At 36.0% G+C, this 19695-nt stretch overlaps 1 protein-coding gene across 5 annotated transcripts in view; it reads left to right on the top strand.

Moving 5' to 3' along the window:
* Lrp1b (LDL receptor related protein 1B) overlaps positions 1–19695 on the top strand; it is a 1890041-nt gene that overhangs the window by 1824777 nt on the left and 45569 nt on the right. For all 5 annotated transcript variants that reach the window (XM_040745299.1, XM_040745298.1, XM_040745301.1 and 2 more), the window contains 2 exons: positions 4695–4856; positions 16430–16604. In XM_040745299.1, coding sequence (XP_040601233.1) covers positions 4695–4856; positions 16430–16604 — 337 coding nt within the window. The remainder of the gene's footprint in view (positions 1–4694; positions 4857–16429; positions 16605–19695) is intronic.

Below are 19695 nucleotides of genomic sequence, written 5' to 3'. Positions count from 1 at the left end.
GCTTGATTACAATATAATAGTTTTATATAAGAATAGTAATCAAAGAGAGGAAATATCAGTAGTTAACCAAAGGAACACACTGAGACCTGTATTCATAAAGGGTAATATTCCAAAATCAAATATTTTAAAATTATTATAAATAAATTTATTATTATTTCATTTCTATGATCTGCTCATAAGGGTGATGAATTTAAGATAAAATTTGCCTTGGAAAGAACAATGGAAATTAGGACAGAGCATACTATTAGTCAATTATTCTTTCATATAAAAAGAGAATAGTCTATTAGGAGAAGTGGGCAATCTATGGGGCCTCTGGTAGTGGATCAGTATTCATCCCTAGTATACAAATGAGCATAGAGGGATACTCTCTCATAATAGACACATGGGAAGGGCCTAGGTCATGCTCCAAATGATGTGACAGACTTTGAAGATCCCCGATGAAAGGCCTCACCCTCCCTGCAGGGCAGAAAGGGAATGAGATAGGGGGTGAGTGGGGTCAGGGGAGGAGGAGAGGGAGAGGGAACTGGGGTTCACATGTAAAACAAGATTGTTTCTAATTTAAAATTTTAAAAAATTATGAAAAAAGAGAATAGTCTATGAAACTCTGTATCTACTATAGATATAAGACATTTATGGAATTTGCAGCTATATTAGTATTTAGTATTATTTTCAAAAATATATGTTCCATAAGGTAGAATCTTACTGCTTGTTTATTTCAACATTTTTAAAGCTCTGTTATTTAGATTTATAGCATCATATGAAAGTAAACCAGGGTTTTGACAGAATTGATTTAGCAGAGCAAGAGGTTTTGTGAATCTAGATAAATCCAAGCACTCCTAATACTGAACTTTGTGGATTTGCAGAGCTTAAAACTGGATAAAATGTAATAGAACTTGTCAATAAGTACCAATGTAGATGTAGATATTTAGCAGTGACAAGCAATTTGAATTGTGCTATTTAAATGAAAAGTACTCTAGAGACATGAATGCTGGAAGATGGATTCCTTTAATAGACAAATGAGAAAATCGGGGAGAACATCAATCAGGGGGAGGGGGTGATAGTAATTCAAGGGAAATGGTGTTAGGATATATAACATTAGGGTAATTGAAAAAGCCATGAGAAACATACAATCTTAGAAGCTTTAGTTTAATTGGACCCATTCTGCAATCAAACAAGTCTCCCCAAGAAGCCATATACTACTAAACAACAATCATAGTCCCTTCAAGGTTTTGGTTGAGGGATTCTTAGAAGACCTCAGTATGATACAGGCCATTGCAATTGCTCTTGGTTGCCTGTGAGATAGTATTCCCTGGGATACAAATATTTGTTTTTATTGCAAAGAAATCTATTGTTCAAGGTAAGAAAAGGTAGTATTTCTGAAAATAAATGATTTAGAATCTAAGTGTTGAAAGGATTTTCCTACCTGTGGACAACTTGGATGACTGCTCTTACTGTAAACATCCATAGCACACCAGAAAGTTCCAAAAACATGTTTTCCTTTTCTGAGTGGCTTTGGTGAGGGATTATCAACCACATGTTTGGACTCACTGCTTTTTTCATATCTCTGTTATTTGCTTCATTTATTATTTTAAACATCTCATTTAATATTCAAGGTTACATGTTTGATATAATTTACTCAGCTTTCACTTTTTCTGTTACCCTCTCCCATTGCTTTTCTCTCACAAGTTCTTGTCTTGTGTTCTCTGAGTCTGTGAACTGCTACCTGTATATACCTAGGTATGGTGCCATGCACAAAAATGAAGGTAGTCTGTGAAAGCTTGCATCACTGAAGAAAACTAACTTTCCCTCTCAAAGTAGGCATCAAGATACCAACAGATTCTCAGATGGGGCAGGACATCATAAACTCCTGTGACATCAATACTGGGAATTTGATTGATTTAACCTTGCATACATGTATATAAATCTTATACATGAGTTCATATGTGCAACTATACATTTATTTTTGGCAAATGTTGTGCCATTAGAAATACACACTCTCTCGTTCACTTAGTGCCTTTTTTATGATCATCTGAGTCTTGAGAGTAGGATTGTGTACCAATGTCCTGTTGAAAAGTGAATATTGCTCAGTCACTGCATGTTGATCAGTTATGGGCCTCCCTGTGAATCACCACCCACTGCAGAAAGAAGCTTCTCTGATTACAGTTTAGAGATGCACTACTCTATAGGAATAAAGAGAACTAAAGAAACAGCTTATTACTTTACCCATTTAGCAAATTTATAGTGCTTGGATTCTTTTATGCAGTACAGCATATGACCTAGCCAGCTACATGTTTTTGCCATTATTGGTACCAGACCTGGGTACCATTTTGTGTGGGGGTAGACTTTAAATCCAATAAGAAAGTGTAAGTTGTTCCCATAGTAATCATGCCACTATTCCCACATTTTTAGCAGTTGGCATATCTTGCCTGGTCAGTCATCATTTTTGTTTTTATGGTTCACAGTTGGGTAAAACTAGTGAAGACTCCTTACCAAGGATCATAGCATATAAAGTTCCTTCCTGCATTTTAACAGCTAGCCACTAGGAATTAAGCTTCAAAGTCATTACCAACTTGATTTCTCCTTATCAAATAGCTCAAATATATGGGGTCTACAGCAATAGGGCCTGGCCATCAGTTTTCAAGTAAACCCAAGTGCAATGTCTGTAGCCTATAATGTTTGCGGAAATGGTGTCTATGAGACAAAAAGTCTAGGAAATTAAGTTAAAATTTCACATCTTTAATGTTTGTATTGGATTTCTTATGATCACCTGAATGCTCTTATCTTTTGTGCTTTAACACTGCTGCTCCTAGGCTCTGTCTCATTTGCAAAGCTCTTAGCATGGGCTACTTTTATTTAATTCATGCCGAACTTCTAGTAAGAGGATGAAATAATTCCATTTCTAACATTCTCTTGTTTTCTGTAGCTGCCAGGTAGCAAGCTTATCAGTCTCTTCATTTAACACCTCCAATCTCTTTCTTTATCCTGTTCTTTATTTTCATTCACTAAACTGCCAGGTGAAATATTTTCTTTCTATATGCAGCAATTAATAGAAAAAGAAAAGTTTGTTACCACTGTAAGGCAGCCTCCTGCTATTATTCAGTAAATCATTTCTGGCAACAAAAATAATGAACTGACTCAGCTCTAATAATGCATAACCCTCATCCCACTTTTTCTGGAGTAGTGAAAAAATTCATCTACCACCACACAACATTTATGAATAATGTATTTTTAAATCAGTACTGTTCACCATAAAAATAAGTCTGATACTGTTTCTTTACACTGAATACTTCTAATGGGTTTTAAGATGCAGTATTCTTTCCAAGTTAAATCACTTAATATATTGTAGATGTTTAGTCATTCTTTAAGAAATACTAGTGGATTTTACTAAAAATGTTTCGCTCCTTACAAATATTTCTTTAAATATTGGCTATTTGCTTGAGAGTTTGTTCCTGGAGGCAACTTATTTTTACTCTTTCAACAACCACCTACCTCCTATAGCTTCTCTTTGGGAGGTGACCATGTGAGATTTCCTATTTGCAATGGAGTCCACTGATCTTGTCATCATACCGGTCTTGACCCAGCAGCATATTGTTGAGAGTTCATAGATGAATTTTCCCTGAAATTCTATACAAAATAAAGAAATAAAAATTATTAAAAATATGGTCTATCCTTTGATATACATTCTATGACAATATATAAAACAATTGTGTCATCATCGTATTTAAAACCTTAATAAGCCTCATCTAATGTGTTTCTTAGGGAATTTTATTTTGCCGTGAGACTACCAACAATGTAGGCTCTGATGGCACAGGCATTCTTTTATGCTGTCAGATGAGTGGCTGTGAGTCCTGGTTGAGCCCCGTCACTGAATCCCCTTGTTTCCATTTTTTTCTATGTGCTTACCATTACGTACTTACCATACATGCTTTCCTTCTCACTGTGACTTCCACAGCAGTTCTTCCTTAGTTACAAGGCAGGCACAGAGGTACACCTTCTTCATGTAACATGGAAGGCATAAAGGAATGTCTGTCATGGTAATGCATCACTTTCCAACAAAAGAATAAGGGAAATTTTCAAAAATCACCTAGGGAATGTTCGACTAAGTGCTATTCACATTAAACTACTGAATCATAAAATATTTAGTAGGCAGTGAGTAATCTATTTAACATGTATAAATATCAAGTTTAGAGAAATTATGTCCCAATGGGTGCATATGTACTAAACATTACTATGATTATTTGAGTTGAATAAAATACTTTGTTAATAGATGTAACCATTATACATGACATTTCTCTTTTAAACCCATTAAAATGTCTCCCTGAAGTACTTGTCTGCTGATACATTTTGCAAGTCAGCAGTGGGGGTGCATAGCTGGTGAATTATGATTATCTGAATTTTGTAACTAAAATCTGTGACACCATATACACGTTGAGAAAAACAATTAAAATATACATGCATGAGAAAAAAGCAATATACAAGTAAAGATATTCAGAAGACATCTATGATCTGACCCAACTGAATGACAGGTATGTTCATTTCATATTTCTGACTGAAATTGGATAACTATTGGTATAATTAAATCACAGAACAAATTGTAGGTATACCTTTTCCAGAAACCTGGTGTCCTAATTTTTAATCTACTGAGAGTTTCATCGAAGGATGACAACATGCTTTTATTTCTTTTGTTCCAATAGGAAGACCCACCTGTATCTGTGCCCTAGGATTTACTGGGCCCAACTGTGGCAAGACAGTGTGTGAAGATTCTTGTCACAATGGTGGGAGCTGTGTAGTGACTGCTGGCAACCAGCCTTATTGTCACTGCCACTCAGACTACACTGGAGACAGATGCCAATACTGTAAGTGAAAGTGCTTTCCCTCAGCTGGCCAGCAGTGTGCTTTGAAATTTATGTTCAGAACTGCCATGTTTCACATATTGGCTCTCCCTTTCTTCATTTTAGCCACTCTCCTTTTTTCAGGTTCATTTTCCTGTCAGTTAAACTCCAATAAATTATATATTGTCTCTATCATTTTTAAAAAGATTTTATCTCTTTTCTTTCCCTGGTTAAGTTCAACTTGCATTCTTCACTCCCTTTCTCCTTTCTTCTCTTGGCAACCTGTAGGGATCATTATCATTACCCATCCCCCAGCTCTCTTAAGTAGCACAAGGGAATGCAAGTAGAGAAAATCCAGAGGTGGTTCTGTTTGCCTCATCTTCCACTGGCTGAACAGAACCAGAATTCTTTCCTCCAACTCCCTAAGCATTTATCTCTCTAGCAAGGCCCCTCTGAAAAAAACATATCCAAAACTTCCAATGCTGGTATCTGTTACTCATAACCTCATTTCCCTGTTTTCACCTTCTCTTTTATGTGGCAGCAGAATTCTTTCAAAATATCTTTGGAGTCATATTCCTTTATCTCTATTTCTCCGTTGGCTTCGCTTCCATCACGTTTCTGTTTTTTCTTGTACTGTAGAAACAACTCTTAAGACTCAAGTTTATTGCTTTTTCTATGTCCAGTGGTCAAGTCTCGATTTCTGTTTTACATTTGCTTTCATGTATTTATTGATCCATTTTTCTAAAGACATATTTTTCACTCATCTTACTAGAGACTACTTTTGTCTTTTCCCATTTGTATTTTATATGTTGCTTCTTCACATATGAAGACTGCACAGATTTACCATTGTTTCTTTGCTTCCTGGGGGGGTAAAATATTTAATTCCAGTGTAAACACTTTTGAGACTGAAAGCACTATACTCATCTCTATTTCTTCTCTCTCCAAATATTAACAACGCCTGTACAGTTTCTCACAGTTTACAATAAACCCAATGCCTTTTCAAAATAATGTTTTCATGGCATCATTTTGCATTCTGAGTATATAGTATTTAAATGTTTTTATGTACAAATAAATTTTGGCAATCAGTGACTAGATAAAATTACTTATCTAAAGGGTTTGTATAGCAACTAAATGATAGCTCTACAACTATATCTCCAGATGAACCTTTACTCTAAATTTCAGATCCTATTTTCAATTCCCCTCCACAGCTAATCTTATTTCTCAGATAACCCGACACTTCTCACCTTGTATTCTCACACTATCTTTCTTTTATCCTTAACAAGGAACATTCTTTACTCTGTCCAAAATCTTTAAGTTTTGTTGACTCCTCATAGTTTTTCATATTCTGTCTTCACCTTTAAAAAGCATACCCACAATGTGAACCTTGCTCATTTTCCCAACCATGCAAGTTGCTGGCACCTGTTTGTACATTGTATAACTAAACTATATCCTTGCTTCCTCTCTTTGCCACTGATGTATGCTATCAAATGACGGCCAAATTTTTATTTTTATGCAAAGCAAGATTTCTTTCTATTTTAAACATTTCATTGAAACCTTTATATGTGCATGTACTCAGATAATTGTTTTTCTCATGTTCATTCTATTGATTCTCTTCATTCTACAGTATCCTAGGTATTATTATTGTAAATCATAATTTTAAAAGCACAGCACCAATGAATGCAGCATAAAGAGTCTTTCTGGTGGCACCCACATATACATTTAATCAGGCATCCATCCTTCAAGACTCAAATCGTTATGTTTATTTAATATTTATCAAAGCATGCCTCACATCTCTGGTAAATGAAGAAAGTGCAAACAACAGTACAGAGACAGCTTCCTGTACCAGTTTATTTGATGTGGCATTCATTATCCTGCCTCACATTCCATATTATCATAGTTATTTTCCAGTCTCTGATTTTTGAGTTTTTGTTTTGTTTTTGTCTTGTTTTTGGTTTTGTTTTTCGAGATATGGTTACTCTGTAGTATTGGAGCCTGTTCTGGAGCTCGTTCTATAGGTCGGACTGATCTCGAACTCACAGAGATCAGGCCAGCTTCTGCTTCCTCGGTGCTAGGATTAAAAGCCTGCTCCATCACTGCCCTTCTTTCTTTCTAAATGTTTATTTCTCCTCATATGAAAACAAGCTCTTCTTGACCACAAGGTGCTGAGTTTATTCTAGTAAGGCCACAGCCATGTCTTTCCTCTATAAAAAGGCAGCTTCCCTGGCAGTAAGACTATACCCACTGCTTGCTGGTTCCCTTTGCAAATCATTCACTTGTTCTTTAGTTTAAACTGACACTTACCTTTTATTTCAAGTCTCTGTTTCTATGTCTCCTGGCTTTGTTCATTCTGTTATTTTGTGTATTGTATATTCCTCAGATTTGAAATGATGCCTAGCAATTACAGGTGATGAATAAACAAGTAAATAGTAATTTCATAGATAACATATCTAAATGAAGTGGTCAAAAATTAATTAAAAGATAATCAACATATTATGTGAAAAATGTCTCTTCTATATGTGGATAATCCATAGTTATTATGTATATATTTTGTTTTAAAGTGTCTTATATATTCCAAGCTGGGCCCTAACTCACATATCTTCTCAAGAATGACCTTCAAGTTGTAACAGAATTTTAATCCTCCATGCTGACTTCAGACTGCTCAGCAGGCATGTCCCACCACACTCCCTTTGGATTCAATTTTTCCTTAACCTCTTGATTTATTAGCTTCTACCAATTGATGCTTTATGCTCTATCAGATTTTTTGTATTTATTTTTAAATCAAATAATCAGAATTCTTGATTCTCTTTGAATTTCTCTAAAATGTTATATAGCAGTCATTACAGAAATTTGCATTTTTCCGAAGAACAAATTCATTTAGCTTGCATCTTAATTGACAACTTAATAGAATCACAGTGTGTGGCAGCCTGCTGCTTTACCAGGCTTCTTTATGATTTTATCCTTACTATTAGCAGTCAAAGTGCTTCCCGCCTTTTACTGCAAAGCACTTATTTAAATTAACCAATTAATCCTTAGACAGAGGTTAAATAATTTGCCCAAGGTCCTGAAGCAGGCAGAATTAGACCCCAGGAGTTGTTGATCAAGATGTCAGCAAACATCCAGGAGAACACTGCTGCTCTTCTCAGGCTTTGCCATTAAAATGACAAATCCAGCATTGGAGGAAGTGTAATAAATTCAGAAACCATCAATTTGAGTCAGCAAAGTTCAGTGGACCCAGTGTTCTGTCAAAAGTATGTCTGGCATATACAACACTTCCCCCAGTAAATGAAGGAATGACAGAATGGCTCATTATGGCACCTAATTACAGGCTATTAGTGGGAGGTAAAACATCAGTTCTTAGTTGTGCTGATTTAAACCATCTCAAAACTTCAGTAACAAGGTAAATTCCTGAGGTCTGAATGCAAATTAGTTTTAGCAGTAATAATTTGGGGAAAAAGAAAGATATACTCTTTAAGTTATTTGCTTAAGAACAAATAAATAGGGATCAATTTTCATATGGGCATAAAGCCAGAATTCCTGCTATCAATCAAAGCAAATAAGCAGAGCACTATGCATTTAAATAGAGGTGTCATTTGTGAAGTCAACACTATGCGGGATTATTTTTAATTAAAGGACAGTAGCACTAGGGCAAAGCCTCCCGTTAAGCCAACTTACTCTCTTGACATTGGAAGAACATGTACATGTCTCCTTCCCACACATTATCAGTGCAGACATGAAGAACTGTTCTCTGGGGCTAGAAAAATGCCTCAGCTGTTAAAGGCTAATGTTTCCAAGCAAAAGAAGTTTAGCTAGACTACAGAGTTGAGAGACCTAAGAATAATGCAAAAATATAACATGGTTGATTTTAGAATTTTAGTTTTGAAGTAATTACTGAACAATGATCTGTGGGCATGTGATTATTGTACTAATGATACTATCAGATTATGTTTAGCACTTGTCTTCAGAGAAGATTTGTTCTGTACTCTTCTGATAAGTTCACATGATGCCCACATAATGTTTGGCTTGGTGTGAATAGGTATGTCAAATATTTCCTGCTGCCAATTTACAATCTGTTGTAGTGTTCCCAAAAGGAAATAAGATGCAATAGAAATGTTTAATGAAGCGTGGGGATAAGCTATATATGTGTTCACAGAAAGAGCCTAAGATTCATTGTAAAGAGTAATTTCTTCCTGGAAGTGATATCTGAGGGTAACCTGAAGAAAAGGTAGTCAAATGAAAGGGAACATGAGGGACATCATATGAGGAACAAATAAGGGGGAGTCCTGTGGAAGAATGCAGGGAGCTGACATTCCAATGTTCAGCTCAGTGATCACACCCATTCATGCCAATGCATTAAAAGACATGAAATTTCTATCAATGTGGTGTATATCGATAAAAAGAACTGGACAATCATTCTTCAGGGGCACAAATATTTCAAACTGTCTGCTGTTAATTAGTAGAAACAGTGATTCCAAACAAATTTGTACTTGGAATTAAGAAAACCATGTGTATTCACAATTATCTGCCAAATGAATAGGATATTTAAAAACAACATAGGACATAAATCCTTTGAGACACATTAAACAAAAATATTTATTTAAGCATTTTTGACAGCAAATTGTTTCAACAAAATCCCATGATTCATGTTATTCTTTCAAAATAAAATGTTAATTTAAAATTGATTTTGGAACTAAACCAATATTTTTATTTGAAATGTCAACTAACATGCTTAGGAAAAAACCTCAAATAATATAAACAGAAATAAAATAATATATACTTCTGATAACTTATATAATAATCTTCATGTTTAACTAACTCTTAGAGGTGTAATCACAATAAACTAAGAGTCAAGAAAAAATACTAGAACATCCATTGGTAGCTAATACACTCATCAAGCTTTTGTTTTAAAGACAGCTTTTATAAAAATTTTATAAAAGAATGGCAAGAAAAATTAAAGTGAGTATGCCATACTCAAATTAATTTCCAAAATTTTAAACATGTAGCTTGAATTTCAGTGTGTTTTATGCTATAGGAAGGAGTTCCCATCTTTATACTATTGTTATAAATGCTTGAATCAATGAATACAACAGAAGCAACAGATAATTGAAAAAAATACATGGAGATTAATTCTAATGAATACTATAACTATAAAGGTATGTATATTTAAATCCATGAAAATACCCAACACACAAGATAACAATTAAAGCAGTAAAATTAAATAATAAATAAATACCAGAAATGGCCAGTGATATTTCCATGTTGTTGGAGAACACACACACACACATACACACACACACACACACACACACACACACACACACACACACACACAATGCTGCAGACAACCCCATCTGCGATGGATCACTTGCATCCCAGAAATGACACTTTAACAATTGAAAGCCACTGGTGAACTGGTTCTCATCCTGTGGGTCATGACCCCATTGGGGCCAAGCAACCCTTCAAAGGGTTGCATATCAGATATCCTGCATAACAGATATTTGTATTACCAATCACAACAATAGCAAAATTACTCTTCTGAAGTAGTAATGAAAATAATCTTATGGTTGGGTTCACCATAGCTTGAGGAACTATATAAAAGTGTTGCAGAATTAGGAAGGTTGAGAACCACTGTACTAGTACAAGGATCAAGTAGCTGAATTTAAATTTTGGGAAAACTTAAACATGAATGCTTCCATGTGCAGAAATCTGCTTTGAATAGCATCATGTGTTGAAGATGATGTCTTCTTTCCAGTGTGTGTTTCTGTCTTTATAAAATAGTGGGAGTCCCTAATTACATTAAATTGAACAACATGTCTGTCTATACCTATCTGCCTATCTATTCATACATCATCTATCTATCTTTTTATCTACCTATCTATCTCTCTATCAATTAATCTATCATCTTCTATAAATTACTTTTCTATCATCAATTATTATCTCAAATTTATACATTAACTGTAGTTATCCCAGAAGTGGGGGAAGAGATGAAGGAAGGTCAACAAAAGCATGTTTGAAACAGAAGGATAGTAGGCATTCAAAGACGGAGTTTCTAAGTTTTACATTCATCTTCTAGCTATGTCTACAGAAAACACTATTTTCTCAGGATGACCTTTATTCTTCAGCTGTTTCTGTACTACATATAGAAATATTTAAGATACATTGAATTTTTATAATAACTAACAACATGCCGATTGTGGTATTCTAACTTGATGAAAAATATATCAGACTAATCACAGTTTGGCATGGATTTTTCTCTAGTTATTGTTTAACTAACATACCTAGAATAGATATTTGCCTATTAATTCCAAATTTAAAACAGGAAAGTACATTAGAAATACGTAATAAATTCAATTGTTATATAAGATGTTAGAAGAATGTCAAAATGAGGAAAATCTAATATTTCTTAATTCCGTTTTTATATTTCATGTTTTAATCCTTTAATGAGAACACTTCCAGAAGTCTAGGCAACCTCATAGAAACTATTTCATGTTTATTTCGAAGCATACTGTGGTCTGGCCTAAAAGAATGTATCTCTAGAGAAGGAAAGGCTGTATCACTTTTTTTAATGTGCTATTATATCTCAACATATTACCAAAGAAATTTCCAAATGTTTCCCGTCCAAACCATCTTCTGTACAGTGATGTTTTCAGAAGTCTGGCTTTGTAAATTCTTAGCTGCTTTTTTTCTTATTGAATGTGAGTAAATGGATCTAGAGTTGGTTGTGCCTGGTAACACACAGATAAACCACATAAATGAAAAAGTATTTCCTTCATGTTAGAGACTTAATAGATAGAGAGACAATGTGTGACTTAGGAGTGGGAATCTGGGAATGACACTTATCTATAAACAGGTGTCTCTAGTATGGGAATCGGATGTGTTCCTAAGCCCATATTGTAGGTTTCCTTGGTGCCACACAAATATCTTAGTCATCTGCTTCAACTATGTAGAAACCTTTTTACTTAAATTACTGTTAGGAGTTAAAGTAGCCAAAATATGGAATAGTCACTTTTAATTGTGTACAATGAACAAAAATACATCCTTTCTAAATAATTTTGAAAGTTTCTTTCAGAGCACATACATGACTCAATAGCTAACATAAGATTTCTTTTCTCAAGAAGTAAGTCTATTTGTGTTCAATTTTTCATTCTCTCATTAATCAAGTGTGATCTTGTATACCCTTCAAAATTTACTAGGCACTTCAGTTAAGCAAAAATTATCACATGACTCATGCATGTAGAAGAGATTTTAAAATGTGTGTTTAAGCATAATATGTACAGGCATCATTTTACTCAAAGCATCCTTGATGATGTAAAGCAGGTACTGAGGGAAACTGAGGAGTGTGAAGAGATTCATGATGTAAACTTAACTGTGATTAGCATCAGGGGCTACATTTGAAGATGACTATAGTATTCCTGGTGATGTCATATTGGTAGGATGTTAAAAGACTGAACTTAGTCTTCATGCCATTCAGATTCAGGGTATTTTTAAAATGCCATCCATACATAAATGTGCACTGAAATGTGCTATTGTTGACAAACCTGGAAAGTCATCTTTATTATATGCATACTGGGAAGAAATTGGAAACCATTCTCCATGAAGTAATATGGAGAGTTCAGATGGCCTCCCATTCTTGGGATAATAGTGAAGGTGAAGTGGAAGCTGTACTGGGCCTCAAATGCTTATTAAATTATGTATTTAAAATTCCATTAGCAGGACTTTTTGCAGTTATTTGTATACTTTTTATTTATTTAAATTAGAAACAAGCTTGCTTCACCTGTCAATTCCAACTCCCTCACCCTCCCCTCCTCTCCTGTCCCCCAACCCCTCCATCCTCCCACTCAATACCCACTCCACTCCCCAGTGGGAGTGAGGCCCTCCATGGGGGAATCTTTAAAGTATTTCATATCATCTGGAGCAAGGCCCTGGCTCTCCCTCGTGTGTCCAGGCTGAGGTAGCATCCCTCCATGTAGAATGGGCTCCCAAGGTCCTCTTACGCCAGGGATAAATACTGATCTACTACCCCAGGCCTCCTCACTGACACCCAATTTAGGGGGGTTGGATCAGTCCCATGCTGGCCTCTCAGCCTTCAGCCTAGGGTGGAAGTATGTTGGGGCAACAGATTAATATTCCATAGTTTTATAAAAGTTGCTGAGGCAGCCTGTGGCAGGGTAGTTCCTGCTTAAACATCTGAAAGTGAACCCTGGCTTGCAGTGAAGACTCCAAGATGCTGCAGATGACTGTGTCATCTACTGTGGAAAGCTGAATTCAGGGAGTAACATCAGCCCAGCAAAGATATATTTGTGCAGGCAGCAAAGCTGGAGGACTGAACCAATTTAAGAACTTTGACACTTGAAATTGAGCTACAGGATTTGCTTTTACTCTGATGAATCGCAGTCAAGTTTTGACGTATTTCCTCGCTGTATACTATCTGAAACCTGCCTTCTGATTTTAAAAGTGGCTAAAATTAAGACATTGTCTTGAGCCGGGCATTGCTGGCACACTCCTTTAATCCCGGGACTTGAGAGGCAGAGGCAGGCAGATCTCTGTGAGTTTGAGGCCAGCCTGGTGTATAGAGTGAGTTTCAGGATAACCTTAAAAACAATACAGAGAAATCCTGTCTCAAAAAACAAACAAACAAATAAATAAATAAATAAAAAGACATTGTCTTGAGTCTTACTTAGAACAGACTTTGGACTTTTGAACCATGTTGAAACTATGAAAGAACCTAAGGACTTTTGTAATTGGACTTGATGCATTCTTCTTTATGATGGAACTCTGAGTATAATGGATTCAGGGAGTGAAATGTCAAAGTTTGAATGAGAAAAAACTCCAGTAGGTCTAAGATAATTGAACACTTGGTCCCAGTTGGCATTATTGCTTTGTGAGGCTTATAAAGCATGGCTTATGCTGGAAAAAGTATGTCACTAGGGATGGACTTTGAGGATGCATTTCTTCAACTTACAGTCTGTTCTTTACTTTGTGTTGTAATTACAGATGTGGTCTCTCATATTCTTATGCCTGGTGTCATGCCCACAACTTTTGCCCAAGCCTCTGCCCTACCTAAATGGAGTCTTATTCCTCTGTAACCGTATGGCAAAATAAACTCTGAATTCTTTGTACTGTCTTTGGTGATGGAGTTTGATCACAGAAAAATAAGAAATACAAGTTTTAAGCAGCCTGTTCAATACCATTTTTCTCCTATGGTTAGGAATCATGAAGCTGAAAATCAGTGAGAGGAGAAGGCTTTAATACAACAGTCAAAAATATGAAAAGGTAGTCATCATTCTCATCTTTGGGGAAGGGCATTTAAGATACCCTCTCCACTATTGCTTATAATTCTAGTTAGGGTCATCCTTGTAAATCTCTGGACATTTCCCTAGTACCAGATTTCTCTTTAAACCTATAATGGCTCTCTCTATTGATGTGTCTCTTTTCTTGCTCTCCTCTATTTATCTCCAGACTCCATCTTCCTGATCCCTCATGTTCTCCTCCCCCCTCCTTTTCTCCCCTCCTCTTTCTCCTAACTCCCTTACCCTCCCCCCATGGTCCCATTTTTTTTCGGGAGCTCTTGTCCATTTCCCCTTCACCATTGGAACATGTATGTCTTTTTTAAGGTCTTCCTTGTTTCCTAGCTTCTCTGGAGGTATGGATTATAGTCTGGTAATTATTTTCTCTATGGCTAATATCCATGTATGAGTGAGTACATGCCATGTTTACCTTTCTGTGACTAAGTTACCTCACTTAGGATGGTTTCTTCTATTTCCATCTATTTGCATGTGAATTTCAAGATTTCATTGGTTTTTTTCCTGCTGAGTAGTACTCCTATTCTAGAGCCTTCATCCAGTAGCTGATTGAAGCAGAAGCAGAGATCCACAGCTAAGCACTGAGTTGAACTCCTGGAATCCAGTTGTAGAGAGGGAGGAATGACAAACAAAGCTGTCAAAATCATGTTGGGAAAACCTACAGAAATAGATGACCTGAGAAAGTGGGGGCTCAGGGACCTCAGTCTGACAGCTAGGGAGCCAACATAGGACCAAACCAGGTCCCCTGAACATGGGTATCAGCTAGGAGGGCTGGGCAGTCTATGGGGCCTCTGGCAGTAGAACCAGGATGTATCCCTAGTGCACAAATTAACTTTCTAGCCTAGATACATGTGGGAGGGCCTAGGCCCTGTTCCAAATGAATTGACAGATTCTAACGACCTTTATGGAAGGCCTCACCCTCCCTGGGGAGCAGATTGGATATGGGATGGGGGGGTCAGTGGGGAACATAGGAGGATGAGAGGAAAACAGAACTGGAATGATAAAGTAAGATTGTTTCTAATGTAAATAAAATTTATTAAAATAAAAATAAATCCATTGAAATTTGTTTTGAGGTTTTAAAAAAATATGAAAAGGAGGAAGAAGAAAAAGAATAGAAGAGAGAACAAGAACACTGCACATACTATGGAAGGGATGATAACCAAGAATGCAGATCTTAGACATTGTAAACCACAAGAAAAGTGGAAAATGGAAGATTTTAAACAGGCCCAGAGAAACAGCTCTCCAACTAGAGTGTTGAAAGCAGCCCTGCTTTTGGACACGTCCTAAACTAGGTTGTCAAGGCCTAAGAACATGGAATATGAAACCTCCTTGTTCTCCTTTGAATGTCTCAAGGAAAGGTTCAAGAGTATTCCTGTTTTAGAAGCAGAAAGTGGTTGACTTAGTAAAATGCAACTTGGAGACCACTACTAAACTGTTATTCTACCATCTGCTAGTTCTACAAACTGATCATGAACAAGAACTCTTCTGATATTTTTTGAATTATATTATATGCTATGAAACCAATCATCTGCAGTGTATGATATATGTGACAAGCTACAACAAGTTAACATAACATGCAGTATGCCCTGTATAGGCCAGAAACTACACCAGAAACTGGTACATAGATACCGATCCCCTTTGGTGTTCAGAGTTCTGAGTCTCTCACTTTTTGAAAATGTTACTCTTCTTACATTTAGTCGAAAACCATGTTGGTGGGTTTAAATAATGAATCAAAATGAGTATACACAACAGGAAGAGGGAGTATACTTAAAATCAGCTTTCATTAATATGAAATAAACCTGTCAATAACTTCATTTTCTGTCTAATTTAATAAAGGTCTAGGCAAGCATGCATACATGAAAATTATAAATGATATTTTAATTTCCACATTCAGCATCATTGACATAAAAGATTATATTTGTAGAGCTAATCTCATTTAATATTACTTAACAGCTAGATAGCTAAAAAGAAATTGCTGCATGCAAATACAAACCCTGTGGTAAATGTAATTAAGTATTTACATTTTTGTACCACAAACTTAAATATCATAAATTTGTAAAAATTCCATGACATTCCTATATGAATGCCTGAATTATCAATTGCTATATGTTTCCATGACCTCCAACAGGGAGGAATGAAAGAATTACCTAAGAAGTCTATTTTGTATATTATACAAGCTGATTTTTAAAAATTATTTTATCTATCATGTGATCATTTTTATATTAAGCAAAATAACATAATTTATAAGACTGAAAGAAATACATTACAGCATCATTTAAATATTGTTCTTCCTCCTAGATGTGTGCCACCACTATTGTGTGAATTCAGAATCATGTATCATTGGGAATGATGGAAGTGTTGAGTGTGTCTGTCCAACACGATATGAAGGACCAAAATGTGAGATTGACAAATGTATTCGATGCCATGGGGGTCACTGTATTATAAATAAAGACAACGAAGATATACTTTGCAAGTAAGTAGGTATCTAGCTTTATTTATAAAGCACCTATATACCAAAAATATGTAGTTTAGAAATAAACCAAGAAGTCAATGTATTTTTATTCTATATTCTGCATGTCCAGCAGTTCATTTTTAAAACAGCAGTGAAGTTCAAATAAGCTCACTCTTCAACACGTTTGTGAATATCCAAAGAAGGTGAATATCAATGGTGTAACATGTTATTCCAGTGATAAAATATACCCAAGAAATAAGCAATAGCAAAATATATTTAAAAATCTATATGTAGAGCTAAAGATAGGACCATGTTTTCCTATTAAGAGACAGCAACTGGCAAGCTAAACAGTAGTGGAGAGACCGCCTTGAATGCCCATTCCTGATAATAAACTTGATGTCTATAACCATCCTGGGGCCTTCATCCAGGGACTGATGGAAGCAGAGACAAACATCCACTGTTGAACACTGAACTGAACCCATGGAACCCAGTGACAGAGAGAGAGGAGCGATGAGCAAATTGGCAAAGAACGGGCTAGCAAAACCAACAAAGACAGCTGATCTAAACAGGGGAGAGTTCTTGGACCCCAGACCGACAGCTGGGAGGCCAGCATGGGACTGATCCAGACCCCCTGAGTGTGAGAGTCAGTGAGGAGGCCTGGGCAACTTATGGGGCCCTGGGCAGTGGATCAATGTTTATCCCTGGCATACAAACGGACTTTGTGTGTCCATAACATAAAGACAGACTCTCTCTCATCCTGGAATCTTAGGGGAGTGCCTGGACCCTGCCCTGAGTGAAATGACAGACTCTAGATATCCCCTATGTGGAAGGAAGTGGCCATAGGATGGGAGTCTGGGTGGGATGGTAGGGGGGTGCAGGAGGAGGGGAGGGAGAGGGAGCAGGGATTGACATGTAAAACAAGCTATTTAAAATTAAAATAATAAATAAGAGTTTAATTTATAGGAAAAACAAAAGAAAGGATAGGAAGAGGAATAAGAGATGGTAGAGGGAGGCATGGTAGAGACAAAAACATAAGAAAACAGCAGTATTAGGTATTTATGGTATCTGGTAGTGAAAGCTCATCAACCCAAGATCATCTTGTTGTATAAAGGTCAGTGAAATGGCTCAGCAGGTAAAGGTGCTAGGCTTAGAACCACATATACATTTGCATGTTATTTATTTTAAATCTTGTGTTTTACTTAGTTTTAGATTTTCACTGATTAACTATATTTTGACCATAAAAAAGTAGGAAGACATAACAAATCACACCAGTGTTACATTCAATAGAATTAGGTAGGAGTACTCTTTGACATTATAGAACAAGTTTGATTATGTGAGTTCAATACCATAACCCACAGTTTAGAAGGAAATAACCAACTCCTAAACATTGTCTTCTAACCTCCATACCCAAAGCATCTTGAGTGCTAGGATGACGGATGCAAGTATATGGAAAGTTCAAAGTAAGCCTTTAGCGATTTCTCATTATTAGTCACAGTGAGTAGATTCAATTTTTTTATTGCTGCTTTCTGATTGTGAGACTTAATTTTTATTTTACTGCTTTTAGTTGATCTTTCTGTAGAGAAGCAATGTATCTCCAGTGGACATAGGCACTAAGATATTTCTTTTCTTAGTCTGATTTGGAAATTTCTAACTAAACAAGAACATGGAATTATTGGTTCTAGAAATTATAATGGATATGTCCAAGTTCTACTTTGGTTGACTTTTTAAATTTGTCTTTACAACTAAGTAAATAGCAATAGAACCCAGGAGCTAAGGCTCATGCCATTCAGCATGTATCATGAAATAAGTTCTTGAAATGAGGTGAGATGTCAACTGTCATGCCAAAGTACTTTAAATAACCCTCTAAAAGAAGTGCCTGTAAAGGAATGTGTTCTGATATCTACTTTATTTGGGAAGGTAATGAATGAGAGCAAGAGACATAACAGTGTGCTATAAAGTATCCCTGCTACTGAGCACTCTAGGAGTTGTCAGATGAGTTATGTCACTCTGACAAACAAGGTCCAATAAAATTTTACTACAGGCAATGTTGAAAAGTTGTATCTATTTTTATTCATTCTTTCTTTAGAATTTACTGTAAATGTGTTTTATTATCTTTATGAAAGGTATATGCTAAACTTAGCAATTTGGATAACTTGAAAGCATAATTAAAATTTTTAGGTCAAGTAGTTAGAAATATGACTGATATTTCTTTAATAAGTACATAAAATCAAATAAATGTTCACATGTATTGCCCAAGTCACATGTTCTCACGAAGTTCCACAGTTCTTGCAAATGAAAGAACCTTATTTTAATTTGTGGATGTGGAGGAATTTTTTTGTTTGCTGTTTGAAATAAAATAAGGTACAATAAGATAAAACAAAAGCCATCTCATTGAAATTGAACAACAGAAACAGGAAAAAAAAGAATTCCAAGAGAACTTACAAGAATCAAAGATCTATTTGTTTGCATATTCAGGAGTCCCATAATAAAACTAAACTGAAAGCTGTAATGTAACAACAGAAGACCTGGTACAGACCAGTGTTGGCCCTGTGCCTACTGCTTTGGTCTCTAAGTTCGTAAGAGCTTTGCTCACTTGATTTAGAGGGCCTTGTTCTTCTGGTGTCCTTTCCCTCTGGCTCTTAAAAACTTTCTGCCTCCTCCTTCACAGGCTTTGCTGAGCTCAGAGGGGAAGGATTTGTTTTTGAAATTCCACATGGAGCTGTGTGTTCCAAGGTTTCAGTCTCTTCATTATGTCTGGCTATGGGATGATATATTTTTTCCCATATGCTGAAGGAGGAACCTACTTTGATGCTGGCTGAGCAAGACAATGATCCATGAGTAGAGCAGAATATCATTAGGTGTCAATTTTATCACTACATTCTAAATAATTATTTGTTTGTTTTTGGGTCAGTAACATTTTAGTTTTAGCCTAGGACTCTGAGCTATCTAGTCTCTCATTTTTCGTTACTGAATCAGTGCCAGATTTGGATTCTTTCTCATGAAGTGGGCCTTAAGTCAAATCAGACATTGGTTTGTTATTCCCTGGAGTTTTGTGCCACTATTGCCCTAGTCCATTTGTAGGCAGGACAGATTGTAGATCAATGGTTTTGTG

This window comes from Mesocricetus auratus, unplaced genomic scaffold (genome assembly GCF_017639785.1).
Source record: "Mesocricetus auratus isolate SY011 unplaced genomic scaffold, BCM_Maur_2.0 Super-Scaffold_100004, whole genome shotgun sequence".
NCBI lineage: Eukaryota > Metazoa > Chordata > Mammalia > Rodentia > Cricetidae > Mesocricetus > Mesocricetus auratus.
The sequence above is the reverse complement of the archived record's forward strand: the minus strand, read 5'-3'. Positions and strand labels throughout refer to the sequence as shown.